Source organism: Bos indicus, chromosome X (assembly GCF_029378745.1).
Source record: "Bos indicus isolate NIAB-ARS_2022 breed Sahiwal x Tharparkar chromosome X, NIAB-ARS_B.indTharparkar_mat_pri_1.0, whole genome shotgun sequence".
Classification (NCBI taxonomy): domain Eukaryota; kingdom Metazoa; phylum Chordata; class Mammalia; order Artiodactyla; family Bovidae; genus Bos; species Bos indicus.
Genome location: NC_091789.1, coordinates 30,219,962 through 30,247,421, shown reverse-complemented (window position 1 = coordinate 30,247,421; position 27,460 = coordinate 30,219,962). Strand labels below are relative to the sequence as shown.

General features: G+C 39.4%; 1 protein-coding gene across 1 annotated transcript in view; it reads right to left on the bottom strand.

The window, feature by feature from the left end:
• The window catches only part of LOC139181472 (RNA polymerase II elongation factor ELL2-like), a 143,436-nt gene that overhangs the window by 112,172 nt on the left and 3,804 nt on the right, over window positions 1–27,460 (bottom strand). The window contains exons 2-3 of the mRNA XM_070784996.1: window positions 24,580–24,735; window positions 1,211–1,362 (exon numbers count right to left, since the gene is read on the bottom strand). Coding sequence (XP_070641097.1) covers window positions 1,211–1,362; window positions 24,580–24,735 — 308 coding nt within the window. The remainder of the gene's footprint in view (window positions 1–1,210; window positions 1,363–24,579; window positions 24,736–27,460) is intronic.

Below are 27,460 nucleotides of genomic sequence, written 5' to 3'. Positions count from 1 at the left end.
TCCAATGAGTCAACTCTTCGCATGAGGTGGCCAAAGTACTGGAGTTTCAGCTTTAGCATCATTCCTTCCAAAGAAATCCCAGGACTGATCTCCTTTGGTTGGATCTCCTTGCAGTCCAAGGGACTCTAAAGAGTCTTCTCCAACACCACAGTTCAAAAGCATCAATTCTTTGGCGCTCAGCTTTCTTCACAGTCCAACTCTCATATCCATACATGACTACTGGAAAAACCATAGCCTTGACTAGACGGACCTTTGTTGGCAAAGTAATGTCTCTGCTTTTGAATATGCTATCTAGGTTGGTCATAACCCTCCTTCCAAGGAGTAAGTGTCTTTTAATTTCATGGCTGCAGTCACCTTCTGCCATGATTTTGGAGCCCCCCAAAATAAAGTCTGACACTGTTTCCACTGTTTCTCCATCTATTTCCCGTGAAGTGATGGGACCAGAGGCCATGATCTTCGTTTTCTGAATGTTGAGCTTTAAGCCAACTTTTTCACTCTCCACTTTCACTTTCATCAAGAGGCTTTTGAGTTCCTCTTCACTTTCTGCCATAAGGGTGGTGGCATCTGCATATCTGAGATTATTGATATTTCTCCTGGCAATCTTGATTCCAGCTTGTGTTTCTTCCAGCCCAGCGTTTCTCATGATGTACTCTGCACAGAAGTTAAATAAGCAGGGTGACAATATACAGCCTTGACATACTCCTTTTCCTATTTGGAACCAGTCTGTTGTTCCATGTCCAGGTCTAACTGTTGCTTCCAGACGTGCATATAGGTTTCTCAGGAGGCAGGTCAGGTGGTCTGGTATTCCCATCTCTTTCAGAATTTTCCACAGTTTATTGTGATCCACACAGTCAAAGGCTTTGGCGTAGTCAATAAAGCAGAAATAGATGCTTTTCTGGAACTCTCTTGCTTTTTCCATGATCCATTGGATGTTGGTAATTTGATTTCTGGTTCCTCTGCCTTTTCTAAAACCAGTTTGAACATCTGGAAGTTCACTGTTCATGTATTGCTGAAGCCTGGTTTGGAGAATTTTGAGCATTACTTTACTAGCATTTGAGATGAGTGCAATTGTGCGGTAGTTTGAGCATTCTTTGGCATTGCCTTTCTTTGGGTACATCAGCCACATCAAAAAGCTCCATTGACTCAGCTACTACCCTCAATTCCAAACACCAAAAGGCTATACATAATTGGAATCTTGTTTACTCATTACCTCTTGGCCTTGCACTTTAGACTGACGCCACAGAACATTCCCACCAACATTAAGCTCCGTTCTTCCCCTAAACACTCCCTCAGTGGAGCCTCATTTCTATCAGCAACATCAGGCCCCCAGGCTCTGCATTTGCTGGGGACCTCAGTGTTGTCCTGCATTCAGAAACAGGATTTAAGCAGGTGTTCAATTCAGTTCAGTTGCTCTGTCATGTCTGACTCTGCAATTCCATGGACTGCAGCACACCAGACTTCCGTGTCCATCACCAACACCTGGAGCTTGCTCAAACTCATCTCCATTGAGTCGGTGATGCCATCCAACCATCTCATCCTCTTTCATCCCCTTCTCCTCCCACCTTCAATCTTTCCCAGCATCAGGGTCTTTTCTAATCAGTTGGCTCTTTGCATCAGGTAGCCAAAATATTGGAGCTTTAGCTTCATCATCAGTCCTTCCAATGAATATTCAGGACTGATTTCCTTTAGGATGGACTGGTTGGATCTCTTTGCAGTCCAAGGGACTCTCAAGAGTCTTTTCCAACACCACAGTTCAAAAGCATCAATTCTTCAGTGCTTATCTTTCTTTATAGTCCAACTTTCACATTCATACATGAAAAACCATAGCTTTGACTAGACAGACCTTTGTTAGCACAGTAATGCCTCTGCTTTTTAATATGCTGCCTAGGTTGGTCATAACTTTTCTTCCAAGGAGCAAGCATCTCTTAATTTCTGGCTGCAATCACCATCTGCAATCATTTTGGAGCTCAAAAAATAAAGTCTGTCACTGTTTCCATTGTTTTCCCATCTATTTGCCATGAAGTGATGGGACCAGATGCCATGATCTTAGTTTTCTGAATGTTGAGTTTCAAGCCAACTTTTTCACTCTCCTCTTTCACTTTCATCAAGAGTCTCTTTAGTTCTTCGATTTCTGCCATAAGGATGGTGGCATCTGCATATCCTCCTGGCAATCTTGATTCCAGCTTGTGTTTCATCCAGCCCAGTGTTTCTCATAATGTACACTTCATATAAGTTAAATAAGCAGGGTAACAATATACAGCCTTGATGTACTCCTTTCCCGATTTGGAACCAGTCTGTTGTTCCATGTCCAATTCTAAGGGCTCTAGGCATTTTATAAATGCACTGTTTCCATGCATCTGCTTCTCTGATGGCAAAGCCACCTGCCTCTTTCCAGTTGGTGAGTAGGGCCACCTCTGTCCTCTCCTCATCTGTGTCCTTCTAGTAGGTCAGCAAGAAAGAAAAAGCAGACAAATGAGATAAAAGTTATGCAAAACAATTTTTTAAGAGCTAGAAGTTACTATTTTAAGGAGACACTATATGAAACACTTTTACTTGGCTTCAACATAAACTTAGAACTTAAATCCTATTTTATTGTGATGATTCTTCTTCAAATGCCAGGAAGATTTAGCAGGACAAGAGAGGCCCTGTTCCAAACAAGGGAGCTGTTGGAACCCATTGAAACTCCTGTTGGCCCACTGCTAACAGTAGTTTAGATGTGGACTACCCTTTTCCTAGATAATCGGCATTCCTTTTGATTCCCCCAGAATAATGTATTTGAAAGTAAAATGTATTCTTCCTGCTGCCTTAAGTTCTAGTGACTCTTCCAATACAGATTTCTATCATATGGAGGTTTTGATTTAAAGTAATTTCCTAAAGTAGCCTAAGGCAAATCACTTAACCACTAATGGGTAAGCCATCACAGCCTTGAAATGGTGCCTATTTAAAGGCTCACTGAACTGAGTGGAACCATTTCAGAAGCAAGTGTGAAATTTCAAATGAGCTTATCACATTCATTAGCTGCATAGTCAAGGATATTTTGTGCTTAGCTTTCTTCTAACTCAAAGTTGGTAGGGGAGTGGAAGTGAAGAGATTGCAAGACCAGTAGGTGTGTGATTTCACCTCTCAATTAGTGAATCAGAACCCTTGGATCTGAAACCAAAGAATTATGAGGGGGAGTGCTCTGAAGTTCACATATGACCCAGGGACACACTTCTGCTCTGACCACCTATTAGCCCTGTGACTTGGAGACGGTGTGCTGGAGCTGGCTTGCACCAGTTTATGAGAGCCTATCAAACAATACATGGGGTCACCAAGAGGCAGACAGGACTGCCTCTTAACTTGAGATACCTAGTTTTCTTTTATTAATACTAATCTTGTGTTCCTACTACCTGCCCTTTGTTGCAAAACTCTTACATATCCTGGCTCCCCCTTCACCTCCTTGGAGCAGTTCTTTCAGGGTAACCTGAGATGCTGCTTCCTGGGCTTAAGTCCTAAAAATTCCCATTGAATCTCAAAACAGAACTCTTAATTTTTAGATTGTGAAAATTTTTTAGTAATGTTGTAAAGAATAAAAATATAATTATACTCAAAATATGCAAAATGTAATATATGTTTATAACAATGTAAATTATTTTTAAAATAAAGATTTGTTAACATACTTAAAAAACAGGATTTTTAAAATAGTCAAAATCATCTGTTAAAGTAAAGAATGCAAATTATGATTAACAAATGTAAAATGTTTAAATCAAAGTTAGGTAAATAAAGCTTTTAATTTTAGGGAAACATTCTTTAACATATTAATTTTAAAAGTGAAATCATTATGAGGGAGGAAAGGAACACACTGAGCTGACTCCATCTTGAAAAAGGAAACTCCATCTTGCACTTTCAGTGAGCTTTGGACCATGTGCTTGGTAGCCATGGGGATAACATACCTACAGCCAAATTGGGGTCCCGGACTGATAAACACTAGATTCCATACCAAGATTTCCCGTCACTGAAAAGAATGTAATATTCCCCTATGTAGTCAGTCACCTTTATAATCTTTATGGCACCCGTTGGTGTAGGCTACAATATATAACCAGCTGATGCTTCTGATTATGAATCATGGCTGTAACCTGATTGTATCTCCCTTTAACACTTTCCAGGCTAGGTTTAAGGAATTTGGGGATGTGAGCTTGAGCAGTACACTTAAGGTATACAAGGTTTTCACAACAGTCAGTCAGGGTCCTTGGCTAAGAGGAGACTGCCTTGGGCCCAACAGTGTAATAAACTGCACTCCACTATCTGCATTGTCCTTCTGAGTGAGTTTGTTTCCTGGAATGCGTGACTATAACAACTATACATAGTCTTATAAAAATAACACCATTCACAACTCTCGTCTTCCATATCCTTATCCTTGCTCGTGTAAAAAATTGATATACTTTATACTTATTAGCATGTAAAGAATTTCTATTTTCTGTACATATATATATATATATATATATATATATATACAGATATATAAAAGCTTTATACCTATGTAAAGGTAAAATTATGAAAGCATGAGTCATTTAATATTGAATGATGTTCTTCAATAGCTATGTGCCTATTAATTTGTAAGTATTTCTAGAACCATAAACATAAGAAAATGAAAGAAAGAAAATCATATAAACACTAGGAAATGATATTGTTGTAGCCATGCGTTCCGGGAAACAAACTCACTCAGAAGGATAATGCAGATAGTGGAGTGCAGTTTATTACACTGGCGGGCCCAAGGCAGAGTCTCCTCTTAGCCAAGGACCCCGACCAGCATTTGTGAAAATCTTGTATACCCCATGTGTACGTGTCTGAACCTGCCACTCCAAACTCCTTGAGATTTACATAAACCAAGGAAAATACAATCCCAGTAACCCCATTATTCACATGCTATGTGCTCATGTGCTCAAAGAGTCAAACAATTAGCCAATAATCAATAAACCCGAGGTTACACTCTGATAGATACAGAAAAATTTACGGCCTGTCTGGAGAAGGGGTGATTAGTGTATGTTTTCTCTTAGGCAATAAGTAACCTAGATATGATCTTCAAGGTTCCCTTGTCTTGAGGGGGTCTTACCCTTCTGTTGTTGTTTTAATAGGCATTAAACACAGAGTTCAGAGTCCATTGGAAAGGTGGCTGAGCATGATCAGCATGAACAGGCCTAAGATGGAGTCCAGGCCCTATGAATTCCTTCTTCAATATTATGGAAGAATTCAGTGCATTCATGCTATCAAAGAAGATGTAAGGATTCATTTGTCTTTTCTGTTACCTAAATACCTCTAGTCAAATGCTCCCTGTACTCTAAAGTCCCTTGCCCCTCTCTGACATGAGCAGTGGCACCACTGCATTTGCAGTTTCCTCTTTTTTAAGGACCCAGGACAAGACTTGGGGTTTGATCAGTGTTAGTCATGAGTGATAACCTCATAGGATTGGTGAGTTACTCTGGTTCAGCACTCCCTTGACTTGTGCTATGGTGACACTGTGCCAGCACTGAGGAAAAGATTCTGAGTGATGCAGGTACTCAGGTTTTTTTGTTTTGTTTTGTTTTTTAATAAATTAATTGTGGGTATATGTGATTCTACTATCTGGGGCTTCCCTGGGACCTTCTATGTCATGGAGTTCAGTCAAGGAGGCCCTCTTCTCCAAATCTAAGAGCATAACCATGGTAAGCTACTATGGGTTAAGTGTTCTGTGTACAATGTCACTTTTACAAAACCCCTAATATATATTAATTGATGCTATGTAATTGTTATAGAAACACTCCTATTATTTTATTCTTATTATAATTATAATTGTTACTTCTTACAGGGAAAAAAAAAAAAAAAACTAGCTCCTTAAACAAACTGTCACCTCAGGGATACACTGGCAGGAAGTCCCTAGTAATATATAGGAAAGGAAAGTGTTAGCAGAAATGGAAATGCCCAAAAAAAAAAAGAAAAGGAAAGGAAAATGTTAATGGGTCCTGTACTACTTTCTTATTGCTATTGTAACAGAGTATCACAAACTTAGCAGCCTGAATGAAACAAATTTATTATTTTACATTTCCGGAGGTATAAGTCTAACAAAGATTGTAGTTGTTCAGTGGCTAAGTTGTGTCTGACTCTGCAACCTCATGGACTGCAGCATTCCAAGCTTCCATGTCCTTCACAGTCTCCTGGAGTTTGCTCAAACTCATGTCCATTGAGTCAGTGATACCATCCAACCATCTCATCCTCTGTCTCACCCTTCTCCTCCTGCCCTCAATCTTTCCCAGTATCAGAGTCTTTTCCAAACAATTGGCTCTTCACATCAGGTGGCCAAAGTATTGGAGCTTCGGTTTCAGCATCAGTTCTTCCAATGAATATTCAGGTTTGATTTCTTTTAGGACTGACTGGTTTGATCTCCTTGCAGTCCAAGGGACTCTCAAGAGCCTTCTCCAGTACCACAATTTGAAAGCATCAATTCTTTGGCTCTCAGCCTAACAAAAGTATCACTGAACTAAAATCAAGTTGTGAACAGGGCTGTGTTGTCCTGGAGGCTCCAGGGGATATCCATTTCCTTGCCTTTTTTCAGCTACTAGAGGCTGCCCATGTTTCTCGGCTCAGGCTCCTCCCTTCCTCTATTAGCAAACACCACAGTAGAGTCTAGATCCTTCTTTTCATTCTGACTTCTTTCCCTCTCTTCTACTTTAAGGACCCTTGTCATTATAGGGGGCCCACTTGAATAATCTAGCATAATCTCCCCATCTCAAAACCCTCAAAACCGTTAATTTAATCACATCTGCTAAGTTTGTTTTGCCATATAAAGGTAGCATAGCCATAAGATCCAGAAATTAAGACATGGACAATCATTGTTCTACCTATCATACAGTGTCTTACATTGAACTTCAGCATATCTACTATTCCAGTAACTAACTTCTAACTACATTCCTCCCCTAATTTTCCACTTCATAGGAATCTGTCCTTTCCTTTCTTCCCCATAATGGAAAACTTACAGTGGACAAGATAATATTCTAGGCACAGGAGATACAGCTATGAGCAAAACAGGTATGGCCCCTTCTGATGTGGATTATACTGTCCAGTTGGGGAGACAGAGATCAACTAAGAATCACACAAAATAATGTAAAATGCCAATATAGTCATTAGTGTCATGCCCAGGCAGGGGTTGAGACATAAGAGGAAGGAGCATGCTTTGGAGACCATTAACTAGGAAGATTAGAATAACAGCAGGTGCCCTGGACACTTAGATAAGACAGTCTTTCCACGTGATTTTCAGTCAATAAACATGTTCATTTCATTTAGCTAACAATGGCCTTTTCCATTTCAACTTCGTGTCTTTTATAAATGCTGTCAGTTCATACAGAAAAGCAAGTTTCATGTATTTAGATAGTCACAAAAATGCTTTGGCTTGAATACCTCGGGAGTGTCATCTCCACTTATGGATACTTCTGTAGCACTCTGAGATAGACATCAGTGCAGATAGTGGCCAAGGGTGACAAAATCTGTAAAATATTTAAACACATGGTTCTTGCTTCCATGTTCAATAACATAAGCTCTGGCTGAGGGAAGCATGGATGAGAGCAAGGGATACATGATCAAATGGAAACTTAAGACACCTTCGTTGGTATCTGTGCTGGTTTTTCTATTACCACTGGTTTCTGTGCTGGTTTTTGCCATTACTCGAAGCCTTGGGAGAGAAGAGAGTACTGAACAAAGGGACTTAAATAGTTTATGACTTTCAGGGCCCTGGGAGGATGATGATAAAGCTTATTTTAACTATAGCTATGCCATATGGTCTCTGCTTTCCTAGGTTTCAAGAATAAATGGGAGAATTAAAAATACTTGAGTTTCAACACAATTGTGAATTGTCTAATAGAAGGCAAGACAAAACAATCAACAAAGAAAAAGCAAATATTGTTTCAAAACAGCCTGGCTTTCAAGCAACCTATTTCTTTCCCTCTTTTGTTGTTACTATTTAAAAAAAAATACCATCAGATTTATTTGGATAAGAAATGATTTTTTTTTTCACAATTCTCTTATTATGCAGAAACTTAGGGATGGGGGAGGACTGTTCTGCCAGGGCTGCTTACTTTAATGATTTAAGAATTCACAGGGTGGTTCAGCACCTATGGTTCCCTCTCATCATCATTATTTATTTAAAACCACACATCTAGGAGATCAGTTTTCTGTTGACTTTCATTTATTTTCCCCAGGACAAAGATGATTAGTTAAGGCAACAAATTTCATATCTGGAAATATGTGCTGTAAACACTTTGTTAAGCAACATTTGTCAAATTAAGACAGTTTATTTGGCCTTGAGTGTCCTTTAAAATGAGGTTTCTCTGTTTGGGATGCATTCTTTCTGGAGGCTAGGTTTGGTAAATAATTTATGGTGTCCAGAATACCTTTGATGAATTTACTATTTCATTTTTTTTTTTAGTTTTATTATTCTTTTAATTTAAATTTACTTATTTTAATTGGAGGCTAATTACTTTACAATATTGTATTGGTTTTGCCATACATCAACATGAATTCACCACGGGTGTACATGTGTTCCCCATCTTGAACCCCCCTCCCACCTCCCTCCTCGTACCATCCCTCTGGGTCATCCCAGGGCACCAGCCCCAAGCATCCTGTATCCTGCATTGAACCTGGACTGGCGATCTTTATTAAGAGACCATTTTCAGGTCTAGGGACTTACTTATTCATTATATTACTGCAGAAAAGATGTGTCAAAAATCTATAAGGATTGCATGTACCAAGAAACTTATTATCAGTATGGATCTAACTACTATCTGATATATATTCTGTGAAACAAAGTCAAACAAATTCAGGATATATGAGAGAACAAATTTTCTCACCAAATGGAATGGTTTCTTTAGTTAAAACAAAGCAAAAAGTCCTTAAGGTCTGCTAAGAAATCTCTGGTGTAGAGGAATAGTTTAAGAGGGTCAAACAATATTAATTGTTTCAGTGAAAATTCTTATCCTTTTTTTTAATATATATTTATTCTTTCATTTGGCTGTTTCTGGGTCTTAGTTGTGGCATGTGGGATCTAGTTCTCTGACTAGAGATGAATCCAGGCCCTCTGCATTGGGAGCACAGATTCTTAGCTGCTGCACCACCAGGGAAGTCCCCAAGCATTCCTATTCTTAGGCTGTGCTTACATGGATGTACACTGCTACCAACATGCCTCTCTCCCCTCAGGTATTGTTTACCCTTTGAAGATTCTAACCTTAGTGTGGATAACCAAAGAGGCCTCAGCAGAACTGATACAAGTTGGGGCAAAGATAAGCAAATACCTAGAGGGTAATTAATAAAGGAAAACACAGAGCACTGAAGGGAAGGAAAAAGAATTTTCTCTCTGTCCCTTTAGGTTCTTGGCTAAAACCTCCCCATAATAGTAAAAAGGATAGACTGACAGGAGAAAAACAAATTTAATTACTTATGTACAGGAATCCCACAAACATATGAGACTTGAAGGCAGCCAGACACTTATGGTTTGTATGTCACCATGCGCTGAGCAGGTGATAGGGGTCCAGGGCTTCAAGAGAAAGAAAACAATTTATAGGTGGAGAAGAGGAAATGTTTGGTAAACAAATGTTTGCCCTGTCTGCAAAAAATAGATCTCTCAGATGAGAGATTATCTCTCAAGTTATCTCTGGTAATAGCTGCCTTCCCGATGCTAGGGGAACCACTAACCAAAACTGCCCACCCTGACCAGGCATGATAGTAACCACTTGCATGAGTTATCTTACAACAGGAGGTCCTGGTAAGAACCATGGAACTGACAAGCTACCCACCCACCAGAAGAATTTGGGAAAGGTCAAAGGAGATGCCACATGTCTGACCACCTCCCAGAATTCTTCTCATTGGCATCCATCTTGACTGAGTGACATGTGCATCACCAGGAAGGACCCAGAGTCAGAATGATTGGCCAGAAACTACCTGGAAACTAATCCCATCACCATAAAACCCAAGACTGAGCTACATGGCAGAGCAGTTCTCTTGGGTTCTCTAATCCTACCCACCTAATCTCTAATCTCCACCCAGGCGCCTCTTCCCAATAAAGTCTCTTGCTTTGTCAGCACCAGTGTCTTCTCAGCCAATTCATTTCTGAGTGTTAGACAAGAGCCCACTCTCAGGCCCTGGAAGGGGTCCCTCTTTATTGTAACACTGGCAAAGGCCCCCTTTCTAAATTCTTCTAGACAGTTAAGGGTGAGATACCAAGTTCTTCCTGGGCTTACTAGGTCTCCATTGCCTTTAGCTCCTCATGCCAAAATGGCATATTTTAGGGTGAGATACGGAGAAGGCAATGGCAAGCCACTCCAGTACTCTTGCCTATAAAATCCCATGGATGGAGGAGCCTGGTGGGCCACAGTCTATGGGGTCGCTATGAGTGGAGGCGACTGAGCGGCTTCACTTTCACTTTTAACTCTCACGCAATGGAGAAGGAAATGGCAACCCACTCCAGTGTATTTGCCTGGAGAATCCCAGGGACGGCACAGCCTGGTGGGCTGCAGTCTATGGGGTCGCACAGAGTCGGGCATGACTGAAGCGACTTAGCAGCAGCATCAGCAGCAGGGTGAGATAATCTGTTCTCCTTCAGCATAAAACAGTGAAGCTTATAAAGAATAGGTCTCCTATTCAAAAGGAACCTGAACACGGAGTCAGACACAGAACAGGCACTCAAAATATTCATTTGAAAAAAATATGTATACTTACATACATATATGCACTGTTATTTATTGTGTATTAAGATTGAAGAAATCAAATGCTACAAAGAATTCAAATTAACCTAAAGAAAAGTAGGTTGGAATTGGAATGAATAGAAAGGTAAAAGGGCTTGGGAAATTTCTTGGCCTTCCCTTTGAGCCTCAACCAGGAAGGTGGCTTTATCTCCTTCTTGTAGATAGAATTGCTTTGAGGGCCTGACATTTGCATGATGAGATGGTTTTGATCCTTTTGTTGGCTGTAAAATTGCTCAGAGTACTTCTGCGTAGATTTCTCTGTTTCTCATCTTTGGGATTTTCTGGATCTCTGAGGAAAGGTCAGCCCCTCTGATATGAACAATTTGGGCACTTCACTGCTGTTGCTGCTGAGTCACTTCAGTCATGTCCGACTCTGTGCGACCCCATAGATGGCAGCCCACCAGGATGCCCGTCCCTGGGATTCTCCAGGCAAGAACACTGGAGTGGGTTGCCATTTCCTTCTCCAATGCATGAAAGTGAAAAGTGAAAGTGAAGTCACTCAGTCGTGCCTGACCCTCAGTGACCCCATGGACTGCAGCCTTCCAGGCTCCTCCATCCATGGGATTTTCCAGGCAAGAGTACTGGAGTGGGGTGCCATTGCCTTCTCTGTTGGGCACTTTAGGATCTTCAAATATTCTAACTAGAACTTGACACCTCAAAGGATGTGACATTTCAAAATGGGAATAATGTACTGGGGCAGGGTGGAGAGGCTGTAAACTTCAGAATGTGAGAAAGAAGATATTTCCCTGGAAATGGCAAAGAGCAAAACTCTCTCAGCTCCCACTGTTCATTCTGGAGAAAGATCACAAAACTCCCTCCAGAAGTTCCTCTGGGTTCAAAGGGTTAATAAAATCTCCCCAGCAGGATGAGTCTTTGTCTTGTCTCAGTTACTCCAGGACTCTAACGAGTCGTGATTGATTTATGTATGTGTATGTCTGCAAAGAAGACCCACCCAAGAGAGACAGGTCAGGAAACAGAATTAGGTCTAGCAGCAGGGCCCATTACTAGTACAGCAACATGAGCCTAAGTGCAACTGGGCTATAGATAGATCAAGGCCAGATCAATAGTTAGACTTCATATATAAATTCACTATGTCATATTCATATGACAGATTTCAGCAGTTCAGCGCCTCAATCCTTAACAATTAATGAAGGATCTGATCTAAGATCCTAATGCACAATCATATTCCCACCAATAAATATGAAATATTGAATTTCAGAGTTAAATATCTAACTGTCAGTTAGTGTGTGAAGAAAGTTTTTATAAGAGGATGAGATATGTCAAAAATCTACAGTGAGGTTTTTCTTTTTTGGTTCTTTTCTCAGGAGTATTATAGTTGCAGATAAAGCTATTTTCAAATAATAAGGATTTTAAAACACAAAGGCTCAACTGTACTATTTCATGAGGAATCCTGAGCAAGGATTCTATTTTGGGAAATGAGAACGGCAGGAAGGATCAAGGACATCTGTGATTACAATTGCTTCATATTGCTTAGAGGGGCTCAAGCGATTAAAATATCTGTTTGAAGAAAAGAAAATGCCATGACGTCTGTCTAAACAAAGAAAAAAGTAACAAAATATGATTTGTTGCTTTCTGAGAGTACAAATCCCTCAAGCTGAAATTCCATAGCTAATGCTTTCTTTGGAGGGTTTTGTGCTCTAAAAGGAACAGAAACCAGGGAGCAATGCTCCCTAGAAAAATAAGAGTGACCTGGGCATCCACCCAAAGCTGAGGTCCCTGTTCTAACATTCACCCCTACCCAGCTCTGTGATCTTAGGCAGATTACCTAACTTTTCTGAACATCACTTTTTCCATTTTTAAAGTACGGATTTAATATTCTCACCTCCAAGATTTGTCATGAGGAGCAACTGAAAGAATGACTGCAAAATGCTTTATAAATTCTAAAGTTCCACACCAATAAAACTTATGAACAACTTCATTCACTGAATGAAAACTGAATAGAGGAGAGCTGTTAATATAATAATAATTATACAATTATGTTGGGTAGGATGTACTGGTAGATTGGGATTGACATATAAACACTTCAATGTATAAAATAGATAACTAATGAGAACCTACTATGTAGCACAGGGAACTCTACTCAATGCTCTGTGTTGACCTAAGTGAGAAGAAAATTAAAAAAGAGGGGATATATGTATATGTATAACTGATTCATTTTATTGTATAACAGAAAATACCACAACATTGTAAAACAACTATATTCCAATAAAATTAATTATACAGTTATCATTTGCTAATCCCTTACTCTTTGCAGTCCCTGAATTCTCTAAGCAGATTTTTCTCCAGGACGAGGACAAAGAGATGGAAATGATGAGAGAAGATGAGGTATAGGAGAAGAAAAAGGAATGATTCAATTTGTAGGTAATTGGCTATCCTGAGGAAGAAACCAAAATAAATGGAGCTGAAATGATAATCAAATGTATAACAGAAGAAAATTTTCCCGAGCTATAAAGAGTTTGCTGATTGAAAAGGTCCATTGTATTCCAGTTAAAGTTAATGAAAGTAGCACAACATCTAGGCTTATCCTGGTGGTATTTTTGAATTACAAGGACAAAGAAAAATGTATCCTACATACAGCTCAACAGAAAAACCAGGCAACTTACAAAGGAACAAAACCCAGTCTGGTCTCAGACTTCTGCTCTACAATCTTGAGCACTGGAAGAAAGTGAAGCAATGTCTACAGAGTTCTGAGGGAAAAAGGTTGTGACCTAAGTTTTCTTTACCAAGTCAAGATATCGTTTATGGATAAAAGTTACATTCCACCATGAAGAAGTAACAGCCATGAACTTTTATGCTCTGAACAACAGAACTGGAAAAACGTTAAAAATACAAGATGATCTAACAGTCTACCTGAAGCATATGCCAGAAACAATTGAAGGGTAATAAAATGAAATCAAATAATGAGTTTTAGAATTTTCTTGGGTTGATCAGGGCACAAGGCAATAATTATTTAGAATATAAAATGAAAAGATGACTAATTTGAAAATTACATTTATTTATTTATTTATTTATTTTTCTCACCCACATTTGGGAGGGGTGGGTTTGGCTTTAGGGAGGCGTTTCTAGGGATTTGAATTTCTTCTACTTGGTTTTGGTTTCTGTGCCAGCCATAGAGGCCCTTGGTACTTTTAAGACTGTTGTGCAGTACATGAGCAAATACTTATAACTGACCAAACACTTGTATAACAGCTCTAATAAAAGGTGTGTGTGTGTGTAAGAGGGAGAGAGAGGGAGAGAGAGAGGGAGAGAGAGGGATTTTTCTGGGCTGATGAGAATATTTTCAGTTCCAATTGATGTATAGAGGTGCTTTGTTGTTGTTGTTCAGTCCCCAAGTGGTGTCTGACTCTGCAGCTCAATGAATTGCAGCATGCCATCTAAATTTTCGAGATTAATACAAAAACTTATTTCCTTTTTATGTGATCACTTTTTAAAAACATGCATGAAAATTTATGTTCTTTGAAAATTACATTTATAATAGAAACAAAAGACATGAAATATCTGGAAATTCCCTTGAGGAGATTTATCAGACCTAAATGAAGAAAACTATAAAAGAGATATGAAATATTTTTTAGAAAATATTACAACTGTCAATCAATTTACACTTTTAATTATCTTTTAAAGAAGGATATTAAATGTTATAAATAAATCCATTCTCCAAAATTAGTTCATAGTTTTAAAGCAAATCAAATCAAAATAAAGAAAAAACCGAATTAAAATTATATTCTAATATTCATCTGGAAAAGTGAACAGTCAATATCTACAATAGTTAAAAACATTTTTTAAAAAAAGTATCACAGGGAGATTTGTTCAATCAGATATTAAAATGAACTATAAGTCACAGGCATTAAAAAAGTTGACACTGACACAAGAATCAACAAATAGATCATTTGAACATACTAGATTGCCCTGAAACACACTTTATTATAAAAACAAATGCAACCCATTAAAAATCAATAACTTTGTAGTTATTATAGTGGAGAAATTTATTCCTTTAAAATATTATGAAAGAATATTATGAAAAATATTATGAAAAGAACTACTTGGAAATCACTTTAATATATCCTCACCTTAAATCAAATGCCAAGGTAAATTTCAGATAGATTAAATAAAGAGCTAAATGTAAAACTGCAGAAGTCATGAAAACTCTGAACATGTAGATGAATGTTTAACTTACCATAATGTTCAAGAATAGGACTTTATTAAGATTTCAGAGGACAAATACTAATCAAGGAGCTCTAAAATGGAGAACATTCTTGGATTGATCCTGGGCTTCCCTTGTGGCTCAGCTGGTAAAGAATTCACCTGCAATGCGGGGGACCTGTGTTTGATCCCTTGGTTGGGAGGATCACCTGGAGAAGGGAAAGGCTGCCCACTCCAGTATTTTGGCCTGGAGAATTCCAGGGACTGTATAGTCCATGGGGTCGCAAAGAGCTGGACATGACTGAGTGACTTTCACTTCAATTGACTTCTACCTCCATTATTTCCTCAAGGCAAAATTATTGACACCAACCCCAAATTTGTAAAGTGACTTACCTGCTCATTTTATCAGCAAATTGTGTTTGATTAAATTTGCTATTTCTAAAATATCTTTGATAGGTGTTATCTTCCTTGATTTAAAAATTAAGGTAAGCTGATATTTTCAAGGCATAATGACAATTTGTGTGTAGTAGTGTAAACATTGGTATTTCAAAGGATTAAACAATTTTGGTGTGGTAAGACAGAACTCTCTTATTCTGACATTGTTGCCATTGTAATGGGAGTGGATAGCTGCTGGAAAACTGAATAATATATGGCAGTATTTCAGCTTTAAGTAAACAAAAATTTCTTTGTGGAAAGTGTCTCTCTCTTAGCAACTTTCTTCTTTTTAAATTTTTATTGAAATATAGTTGATTTATAATGTGTTAGTTTCGGGTTTCCGGAGCTGCGGCGGCGTAGACGGGGAGGGGGAGCCTGGGGTTCCGACAAGAAAAAAAAAAAAAAAAAAAAAAAAAAAAATAATGTGTTAGTTTCAGGTGCACAGCAAACAGATTCAGTTATACACGTATATTTTTTTCAGATTCTTTATCCTAATAAATTATTACAAGATATTGAGTATAGTTCCCCCTTTGCTATACAGTAGGTCCTTGTTGGTTATCTATTTTATATGCAATGAAAGTGAAAGTGGAGAGTGAAAAAGTTGGCTTAAAGCTCAACATTCAGAAAATGAACATCGTGGCATTTGGTCCCATCACTTCATGGGAAATAGATGGGGAAACAGTGGAAACAGTGTCAGACTTTATTTTTTTGGGGCTCCAAAATCACTGTAGATGGTGACTGCAGCCATGAAATTAAAAGACACTTACTCCTTGGAAGAAAAGTTATGACCAACCTAGATAGCATATTCAAAAGCAGAGACATTACTTTGCCAACAAAGGTTCATCTAGTCAAGGCTATGGTTTTTCCTGTGGTCATGTATGGATGTGAGAGTTGGACTGTGAAGAAGGCTGAACACTGAAGAATTGGTGCTTTTGAACTGTGGTGTTGGAGAAGACTCCTGAGAGTCCCTTGGACTGCAAGGAGATCCAACCAGTCCATTCTGAAGGAGATCAGCCCTGGGATTTCTTTGGAAGGAATAATGCTAAAGCTGAAAATCCAGTACTTTGGCCACCTTATGTGAAGAGTTGACTCATTGGAAAAGACTCTGATGCTGGGAGGGATTGGGGGCAAGTGGAGAAGGGCACGACAGAGGATGAGATGACTGAATGGCATCACTGACTCGATGGACGTGAGTCTCAGTGAACTCCGGTTTTGGTGATGGACAGGGAGGCCTGGCATGCTGCGATTCATGGGGTCGCAAAGTCGGACATGACTGAACGACTGAACTGAACTGAACTGAGTGTGTATGTTTTAATCTCAAACTCCTAATTTTTCCCTCCTTCTCTTTTCCCTTTCATAACCATTGGTTGGTTTTCTATCTCTATGAGTCTATTTCTGTTTTGGATATAAATTCATTTGTATCATTTTTTTAGACTCCACATAAAAGCAATATCACATAATATTTGTCTTTCTCTGTCTGACTCCACTCAGTATGATAATCTCTAGGTCCATCAGTGTTTCTTTAAATGCCATTATTTCATTCTTATTATGGCTGAGTAGTATTCCATTGTGTGTATATATATAAATGTATGTTTGTTTATATATATATATATATATATATATATATATCACATCTTCTTTATCCATTCATCTGTTGGAGGACACTTAGGGTGCTTCCATGTCTTGACTATTGTAAATAGTGCTGCAATGAACATTCAGGTGCATGTGTCTTTTCAAATTATAGTTTTCTCCAGATATATGCCCAGGAGTATGTTTACTAGATCAAATGGTGTGTGCATGCTAAGTCACTTCAGTTGTGTCTGACTCTTCAAATCTTATGGACTGAAGCCCATCAGGCTCCTCTGTCCATGGGATTTTCCAGGCAAGAATACTGGAGTGGGTTGCCCTGCCTTCCTCCAGGGAATCTTCCTGACCAAGGAATTGAACATTCATCTCTTATGTCTCCTGAATTGGCAGGAGGGTTCTTTATCATTGGTGCCACCTGGGAAGCCAAGTTCATATGGCAGTTTTATTTAATTTATTTGAGGAAACCTCCATACTTTTTTCATAGTGGATATCCCAGTATGCGTCCTTAGCAACAGTGTACAAGGGTTCACTTTTCTCCACATCCTCTTAAACATTTATTTGTAGACTTTTTGATGATGGCCATTCTGAGAGGTGTAAGGTGATAACCTCAATGTACTTTTGGTTTGCATTTCTCTAATAATTAGCAATGCTGAGCATCTTTTCACGTGCCTGTTGGCCATCTGTATGTATTCTTTGGAGCGACTTTCAAGTATATAGTCTGGTCTTGTTAACTATGGTCATCACTCTGTACATTAGATCCCCAGAACTTTAATTTACATAGAAATCACTTGGAGATGTTGTTAAAAAGCAGGTTTTGACACAGTAGATGTGAAGCAGAGCACAAGGCTCTGCCTTTCTAATGCACTCTCAGATGGTACAGATACTTCTGGTCTATTGACCATTGGTAGAGTAAGATGGCACCAGTACACTGCATGACTGTCAAAATAGTTTCTTCCTAAAACACACACACACACACACACACTCACACACAGATTAGTTATTATAATGTGGTAAGTTGTATGAAGAGAAAACAGGAGACCCTATAGTTCAATTAAGCAAAAAGTCAATATATAGAAATGTGTGGAAAGATATTTAAGTATTTAAAATATACCATCTAAGCAGACAAATATGTAAAGTTAATTCCCATACCATAAATTCTGTAAATGTTATATTTTTTAAACTGTGTCAAAGGTCTGCTTTACCTACTGAGAGTATGAGTGACAGGAAAAGCATGGCTTTTCTTCGTTAGTGGAAATCATGGGCAAGCACTGTTAAATAATGTCCAGTGGGACCCTGATGTTCAGATTGGATACTTGACACTATTACTGCCTTCAGTTTAGTAAGATTCCTTAAGAGGACAAGAGGGCATATTACTGAAATTAATCACATTTACAACAGATTAATAAAACTGACTTAACTGAATCTATAAAGAGACTCTCCCAATCAAAACTGGATAGAAAGCACAGTTATTTTTTTTAAAAGGAACTATGCATGTATATTTGATGATTCTCTGAGCTCTTAAAGCCATGAAATTGTGACTATTATTATTCATTGAATCTACATTCTGAGAGCTATGCCACGTTTCAGTGTAATTTCCGTTGCCTTTCTGCTAAAGTTACCATTTCTAGTCAGGCCAATTTTAAATTAACTACAATCAAGATTCTATTCTCTTCCTTCTTTCACGTGACCACCTTTTAAGCTTGCTTGGCTCACCATTCTTGCTGTGATAAAGATGTGAGACTCCAGTCTTCATTTTGAGATCTAATCTCAAATTCACTCTTTGATTTGCAAAACCACTTTTGAACTTTTCTTTCTGAAAATTAGAGAATCTTTTATTGGTCTCATGTTTCAAATGCTCTTCCTTTATCATTTTATACTGTTCAGATATGGGGGAAAAAGAGATAGCTCCTCATTTAACTATATTTAGAGACTGACATAATTTATCGTATTTATTCTCAAGTCTAGTAATTTTTGTCTTGAATAAAGTATTATACTGTACATGTCATGGGATATTTCAGGCTAGATTTTAGTGTTAGGTAAGTTATAAATTCTTTACTCTTCCCTCAGTTTGTATATGCCTAAGAAAGGCAAGCAAAATTCTGTCTCCATCAAAGAACATAACATTGTCCTTGTCTTCCCCTAATGATCATTTAATGGTACCTATCCAAGACTTCCACTAACATAGAAAGGTAATGCTCTTCTACTATTCATATACTCAGTGGGAAAAATAAACTTTGGACACAGTTTGAAAGACATAGCATTTTTTGAGAATTAGCTTTACCTAATTGCCTACTTAGATGAAAGTGAAAGTGATAGTGAAGCCACTCAGTCGTGTCCGACTCTTTGCGACCCCATGGACTGTAGCCTACCAGGCTTCTCAGTCCATGGGATTTTCCCAGGCAAGAGTACTGGAGTGTGTTGCCATTCCCTTATCCAGGGGATCTTCCTGACCCAGGGATTGAACCCGGGTCTCCTGCATTGTAGGCAGATGCTTTACCCTCTGAGCCACCATTTAGATAGTATATTTTAAATATATCTTGAAATTCTTCATTTTTAGTAATGTTCCCTCATGTGATGCTTTTGAACTGTGGTATTGGAGAAGACTCTTGAGAGTCCCTTGGACTGTAAGGAGATCCAACCAGTCCGTCTTAAAGGAAATTAGTCCTGAATATTAATTGGAAGGACTGATGCTGAAGCTGAAACTCCTATATTTGGCCACCTGATGCAAAGAACTGACTCATTTGAAAAGACCCTGATGCTGGGAAAAATTGAAGGCAGGAGGAGAAGGGGATGACAGAGGATGAGATGGTTGGATGGCATCACTGACTCAATGGACATGAGTTTGACTAAACTCCAGGAGTTGGTGATGGACAGGGAAGCTTGGCGCGCTGCAGTCCATGGAGTCACAGAGTCTGACACAACTGAATGACTGAACTAAACTGATCATTCCAATTTTGTCTGAATTCTAATGTGAATGCTGGACCAGCTACACAATTTGTGGGGCCAAGTATAAAATAAAAATGTGGGGCCCTTTGTTCAAAACTTATTAATACTTTCATGAAGGTGACAGCAGTGCATTACCTCAAGCACAGAGTCCTTTCTAATGTGTGGGCCTGTGCAACTACCCAGGCTGCACATCCACAAGGCCAGCCCTATGTGTGTATGTGTGTGTGTGTGTGTGTGTGTGTGTGTGTGTGTGTGTGTGTGTACACATTTGCACATTACATAGGCTAGGATGATATATACCATAATGTCAATGGGCATCTTTGAACGGTGAGATAATGGGTGATTTTCATTTTCTTCTTTTGTTTTCTTCTGAGTTTTATGTTTCCTCAACAGTGAAATCAGATTAGAGTGATTAGGAAAACTACCAATTAATATTGTCATCAAAAGATGATGTGTGCATGAATGCCAAGTTGCTTTAGTCGTGTCTGTCTCTTTGTGACCCTATGGACTGTAGCCTGCCAGGCTCCTCTGTCCACTGGATTCCCCAGGCAAGAATACTAGAGTGGGTTGCTGTGCCCTCCTCCAGGAGATCTTCTGGACCCAGGGGTCAAACCCACATCTCTTATGTCTCTTGCATTGGCAGGCAGGTTCTTTACCACTAGCACCACTGGGAAGCCTAACATATAACCACTCAGTTAAGTTCAGTTTAGTCGCTCAGTTGTGTCCGACTCTTTAGACTCCATGAACTGCAGCACGCCAGACTTCCCTGTCCATCAACAATTCCAGAACTTACTCAAGATTATGTCCATTGAGTCGGTGATGCCATCCAAACATCTAATACTCTGTCGTCCCTTCTGCTCCTGCCTTCAATCGTTCCCAGCATCAGGGTCTTTCAAATGAGTCAGTTCTTTGCATTAGGTGGCCAAAATAGAGGAGTTTCAGCTTCAGCATCAGCCCTTCCAAAGAATATTCCAGACTGATTTCTTTTAGGGTGGACTGGTTGGATCACCTTGCAGTCCAAGGGACTCTCAAGAGTCTTCTCCAACACCACAGTTCAAAAGCATCAATTCTTCGGTGCTCAGCTTTCTTTATAGTTCAACTCTCACATTGATACATGACTACTGGAAAAACCATAGCTTTGACTAGATGGATCTTTGTTGGCAAAGTAATATCTCTGCTTTTAATATGCTGTCTAGGTTGGTTATAACTTTTCTCCAAAGGGGCAAGCATCTTTTAATTTCATGGCTGCAGTCACCATCTGCAGTCATTTTGGAGCCCCCCCCCCCAAAATAAGGTCTTTCACTATTTCCACTGTTGCCCCAGCTATTTGCCATGAAGTGATGGGACCAGATGCCATGATCTTAGTTTTCTGAATATTGAGTTTTAAGCCAACATTTTACTCTCCTCTTTAGCTTTCATCAAGAAGCTTTTTAGTTCTACTTTGCTTTCTGCCATAAGGGTGGTGTCATCTGCATATTTGAGGTTATTGATATTTCTCTTAGCAATCTTGATTCCAGCTTGTGCTTCATCCAGTCCAGCATTTCTCATGATGTACTCTGCAGATAAGTTAAATAAGCAGGTGATAATATACAGTCATGACGTACTCCTTTCCCTATTTGGAACCAGTCTGTTGTTCCGTGTCCAGTTCTAACTGTTGCTTTTTGACCTGTATACAGATATTTCAGAAGGCAGGTCAGGTGGTCTGGTATTCCCATCTCTTTCAGAATTTTCCACAGTTTGTTGTGATCCACACTGTCAAAGGCTTTTTTATAGTCAATAAAGCAGAAGTAGATGTTTTCTCTGGAGTGCTCTTGCTTATTCTGTGATCCAACAGATGTTGGCAATTTGATCTCTGGTTCCTCTGCCTTTTCTAAATCCAGGTTGAAAATCTGGAAGTTCAAGGTTTACATACTGTTGAAGCCTGGCCTTGAGAATTTTGAGTGTTATGTTGCTAGTGTTTGAGATGAGTGCAATTGTGTGGTAGTTTGAACATTCTTTGGCATTGCCTTTCTTTGGGATTGGAATAAAAACTGACCTTTTCCAGTCCTGTGGCCACTGCTAAGTTTTCCAAATTTGCTGGCATATTTAGTGCAGCACTTTCACAGCATCATCTTTCAGGATTTGAAATAGCTCAACTGGAATTCCATCACCTCCACTAGCTTTGTTCATAGTGATGCTTCCTAAGGCCCACTTGACTTCGCATTCCCGGATGTTTGGCTCTAGGTGAGTGATTACACCATCGTGATTATCTGGGTCATGAAGCTCTTTTTTGTACAGTTCTTCTGTGTATTCTTGCCACCTCTTCTTAATATCTTCTGCTTCTGTTAGGTCCATACCATTTGTGTCCTTTATCGAGCCCATCTTTGCATGAAATGTCCCCTTGGTATCTTTAATTTTCTTGAAGAGATCTCTAGTCTTTCCCATTGTATTGATTTCCTCTGTTTCTTTGCACTGATCACTGAGGAAGGCTTTCTTATCTCTCCTTGCTATTCTTTGTAATTCTACATTCAAATGGGTATATCTTTCCTTTTCTCTTTTGCTTTTTGCTTCTCTTCTTTTCACAGCTATTTGTAAGGCCTCCTCAGACAGCCATTTTGCTTTTTTGCATTTCTTTATCTTGGGGATGGTCTTGATTCCTGTCTCCTGTACAATGCCACGAACCTCCATCTATAGTTCATCAGGCACTCTGTCTATCAGATCTAGTCCCTTAAATCTATTTCTCACTTCCACTGTATAAATGTTAGGGGTTTGATTTAGGTCGTAGCTGAATAGTCTAGTGGTTTTCCCTACTTTCTTCAATTTAAGTCTAAATTTGGCAATAAAGAATTCATGATCTAAGCCACAGTCAGCTCCCAGTCTTGTTTTTGCTGACTATGTAGAGCTTTTCCATCTTTGGCTGAAAAGAATAAAATCAATATGATTTTGGTGTTGACCATCTGGTGATGTCCATATGTAGAGTCTTCTCTTGTGTTGTTGGAAGAGGGTGTTTGCCATGACCAGTGCATTCTTTTGGCAGAACTCTATTAGCCTTTGCCTTGCCTCATTCCATATTCAAAGGCCAAATTTGCCTGTTAATCCAGGTGTTTCTTGACTTCTTACTTTTCCATTCCAGTCCCCTAAAATGAAAAGGGCATCTTTTGGGGGATATTAATTCTGTGTCTTGTAGGTCTTCATAGAACTGTTCAACTTCAGCTTCTTCAGCATTACTGGTCAGGGCATAGACTTGGATTACCGTGATATTGAATGATTTGCCTTGGAAACGAACAGACATCATTTTGTCATTTTTGAGATTGCATCCAAGTACTGCATTTTGGACTCTTTTGTTGACTGTGATGGCTACTCTATTTCTTCTAACGGATTCTTGCCCACAGTAGTAGATATAATGGTCATCTGAGTTAAATTCACCCATTCCAGTCCATTTCCATCCCAAGATGGACGGGTCATAGTGGAGAGTTCTGACAAAATGTGGTCCACTGGAGAAGGGAATGGCAAACCACTTCAGTATTCCTGCCTTGAGAACACCATGAACAGTATGAAAAGGCAAAAAGTTAGGACATTGAAAGAGAACTCCCCAGCTCAGTAGGTGCCCAATATGCTACTAGAGATCAGTGGAGAAATAACTCCAGAAAGAATGAAGAGATGAAGCCAAAGCAAAAACAACACTCAGTTTTGAATGTGACTGGTGATGGAAGCAAGGTCCAATGCTGTAAAGAGCAATATTGCCTAGGAACCTGGAATGATAGGTCCATGAATCAAGGCAAATTGGAAGTGATCAAACAGGAGATGGCAAGAGTGAATGTCAACATTTTAGGAATCAAGGAACTAAGATGGACTGAAATGGGTGAATTTAACTTAGATTGGTTGAGGGCTTCCCTGGTGGCTCAGATGGTAAAGTGTCTGCCTACAATGTGGGAGACCTGGGTTCAATCCCTGGGTCAGGAAGATGACCTGGAGAAGGAAATGGCAATCCACTCTAGTATTCTTGTGTGGAAAATCCCATGGACAGAGGAGTCTGGTAGGCTACAGTCCATTGGGTCACAAACAGTCAGACATGACTGAGTGACTAGTGATGGAAGCAAGGTCCAATGCTGTAAACAGCAATATTGGATAGGAACCTGGAATGTTAGGTCCATGAATCAAGGCAAATTGGAAGTGATCAAACAGGAGATGGCAAGAGTGAATGTCAACATTCAGTCTTGAGAAGGGAGATGGAGAAGGGAATGGCAAACCACTTCAGTATTCCTGCCTTGAGAACACCATGAACAGTATGAAAAGGCAAAAAGATAGGACATTGAAAGTGAACTCCCCAGCTCAGTGGGTGCCCAATATGCTACTAGATACTAGGAATCAAGGAACTAAGATGGACTGAAATGGGTGAATTTAACTTAAATTGGTTAGTTTTCTGTTACAGTGATTTTCAGTCCATCTGCCCTCTGATGGGGAAGGATAAGAGGCTTATGGAAGCTTCCTGATGGGAGAGACTGACTAAGTGGGAAACTGGGTCTTGTTCTGATGGGTGGGGTCATGCTCAGTGAATCTTTAATCCAATTTTCTGTTGATGGGCTGGGCTATGTTCCCTCCTTATTAATTGACCTGAGGCCAAACTATGGTGGAGGTAATGAAGATAATGGTAACCTCCTTCAAAAGGTCCCATCCTTGCAGGGCTGCACACAGTGCCCCCAAAGCTGAAGCAGGCCACCGCAACCTCCACCTCCACCAGAGACTCCTGAACACTCACGGGCAAGTCTGGGTCAGTCTCTTCTGGAGTCACTGCTCCTTTCTCCTGGGTCCTCATGCGCACAAGGTTTTGTTTATGCCCTTCCATATTCTGTTTCCCCGTCCTGTGTAAGTTCTGGCGGCTCTAAGGTGTTAGTGCCGAACTCCTCCAAGAGGGCTTATGTCATACCCAGTCTGCTGCACCAAGAGCCCCTGTCCCTGAGGCAGACCACTGCTGACCTGTACCTCTGCAGGAGACACTCAAACACAGTTCTGGCTCCGTCTCTGTGGGGTCTCTGAGTTCTGGTGGGCACAAGGTTTGTTTGAGCCCTCTGAGTGTCTCTGGGGGGTATGGGGTTTGATTCTAAATGTGATTTTGTCCCGCCTACTGTCTTGCTGGGGCTTCTCCTTTGCCCTTGGTCATGGGGTATCTCCTCAAGGTCGCTTCAGTGCCAAGCAGCCATCACTCCAGCACCTACCATCTTGCTGGGGCTCTATATATGAAATAGAAAATCAACAAGGACCTACTGTGTAGCACAGGGAAGTATACTCAATACTCTAATAACTTATAAGGAAAAATGAAACAGAATAGATACATAGATATGTATAACTGAATCACTTTGCTGTACATCTGAAACTAACATGACATTGAAAATTACCTACACTTCAGTTTAAAACAAAAACAAACTTAAATGAATAATACTATCTTTCAGCTTTTTTAGTCCAAAAAGTAAATAGCATGGATAAAAACCATTGTCTTGATTAGTGGACAGTGTGGTCGCAAGAATCATAAAACGATAAATGTATGTTAAGAACTCTAAAACTGCTATGTTCTTGTGCTCACAAAGTCATTTAGGCCTGTGCCTGTGTTTATGTAATAAAATCTGAAGGGAACATAGTAGCAATATATATCACTGGTAGGCCTGTGTTTTGGAAGCATACACACACAGTAATATAATGTATCCATGATGGTTAACATGGGCAAATATTTGAAGTATGTTCTCATTCCCACCTTGTGAAGTCACTCATCCAAGAAATCAACAGTGAAACTGAAAATTCTAGCAGGCAATTTGACCCCAGGTTGTAGCATTCAGTTATAACACTGTAACTTGATTCAAATAAAACAATGCTCTTTCTAGACACTAACCCAATTATTTCAATCCAGGAATGCCTCACCAGGGAGAGTGAGACCTCACTAAGTCCTTAATATGATGATGGTTTTAATAAAGCTTTGATTATTAGCAGCTGGTATTTAAAACATAAAAAATTCATAATAAGAGTGTAGATGAATTTTAAATCTTTCTACAAAACACCCTCCTTAAATACATCATGTTTGGATTTGAGGTTTGACAGGCCTATAAGAAACAATATTTTCCACCATAATTTATGACTACTGAATCATCCTCACAAATGAAATGGCTCAAAACAGAATTAGGTGTGATAAAGCCTTCCAGATAGTAGGTACAGAAATTTTCTGATTGAAATGGCAGTCAACATCCAACTTGGCTAATTAAATACTAATTAAGAGCTGTTCAACTGGACTTTAAACATTTGTTTACAACCTACATTGACTGGTTGGTGCCACCAAGTGCCAACAAGACTGGATGGGACCTTGTGTAGGTTTCTAAAACCTTTCCCTGTTTCCCTACCTGTACTAAAGCTACAGGCACTGCTTGACCAGAGCCCCATGTGTCTCTTTTACCTATTCATCACCTTTTCCCGTTAATTTGATTATTTGGCATCTTCAATTTATCTTCTTTACATCTTTTTCCTTTTCTCTCTCACAAGAAACATACTCACCTGCTTGGTTCTTTTGATTTCAGGATTTCTCTACCTTTTTTTTTTTTTTTAAACTGTCTGCTGTTTCTTTTTTAATTTGTTGTTGCTCAGTCACTAAGTCATGTCCAATTCTTTGCAACTGTATGGACTGCAGCACACCAGGCTTCCCTGTCTCTCACTATCTCCTGGAGCTTGCTCAAACTCATCTCCATTGAGTCAGTATGCCATCCAACCATCTCACCCTCTGTCATCCCCTTCTCCTGCCCTCAATCCTTTCCAGCATCAGGGTCTTTTCCAGTGAATCAGCTCTTCACATCAAGTGGCCAAAGTATTGGAGTTTCAGCTTCAGCATCAGTTCTTCCAATGAATATTCAGGCTTGATTTCCTTGAGGATTGACTGGTTTGATCTCCTGGCAGTACAAGGGACTCTCAAGAGTCTTTTCCAGCAGCACAGTTTGAAGCATCAATTCTTCAGTGCTCAACCTTCTTTATGGTCCAACTCTCACATCCATACATGACTACTGAAAACAGTAGCCTTGACTATATGGACATTTGTTGGCAAAGTGATTTTCTATTAGCTAACAAACATAAGTTTGCTATCATTGCAGCTTAGAAACAAAGCTATGATTAAAAAAAAAAAAAAAGATGGCTTTCCTAAAATGCTGTTTTCTTCTTAGCTGTTCTAATTTAGAAGGCACATTAAATGTGATAACTAGGTGTAATAAAGTTTTCAAAACTAAAAATAAAAGTGGGAGGTTTAAACAGTGATGCATGCATGCTCCACGTCTCTGCTCCATTCTTGTTTGGCAGCTTAAGGAAAGACTCTAAGATACTGAAAACTAGAAGATGGAAACTAAGAAGGAGGGGACAGCTTTCCTCAGGGATAAGGAGAAAGAGGGATGCTTAAATTTAGTGGGCAGCATTCTGGGGGAATTTGAAGACTTTTTTTTTTTTATCTCTTAATAGAATAGAAAAAATAACAAAAAGAATTGGTTCACAGTCTTTTCTCAGGTGGTAAGTAAAATGTCAGATGAGGAAAAAGAGAAAGAGGTGAAATAAGAGAAGCTTATCTTGATCACAGAAAACAATAA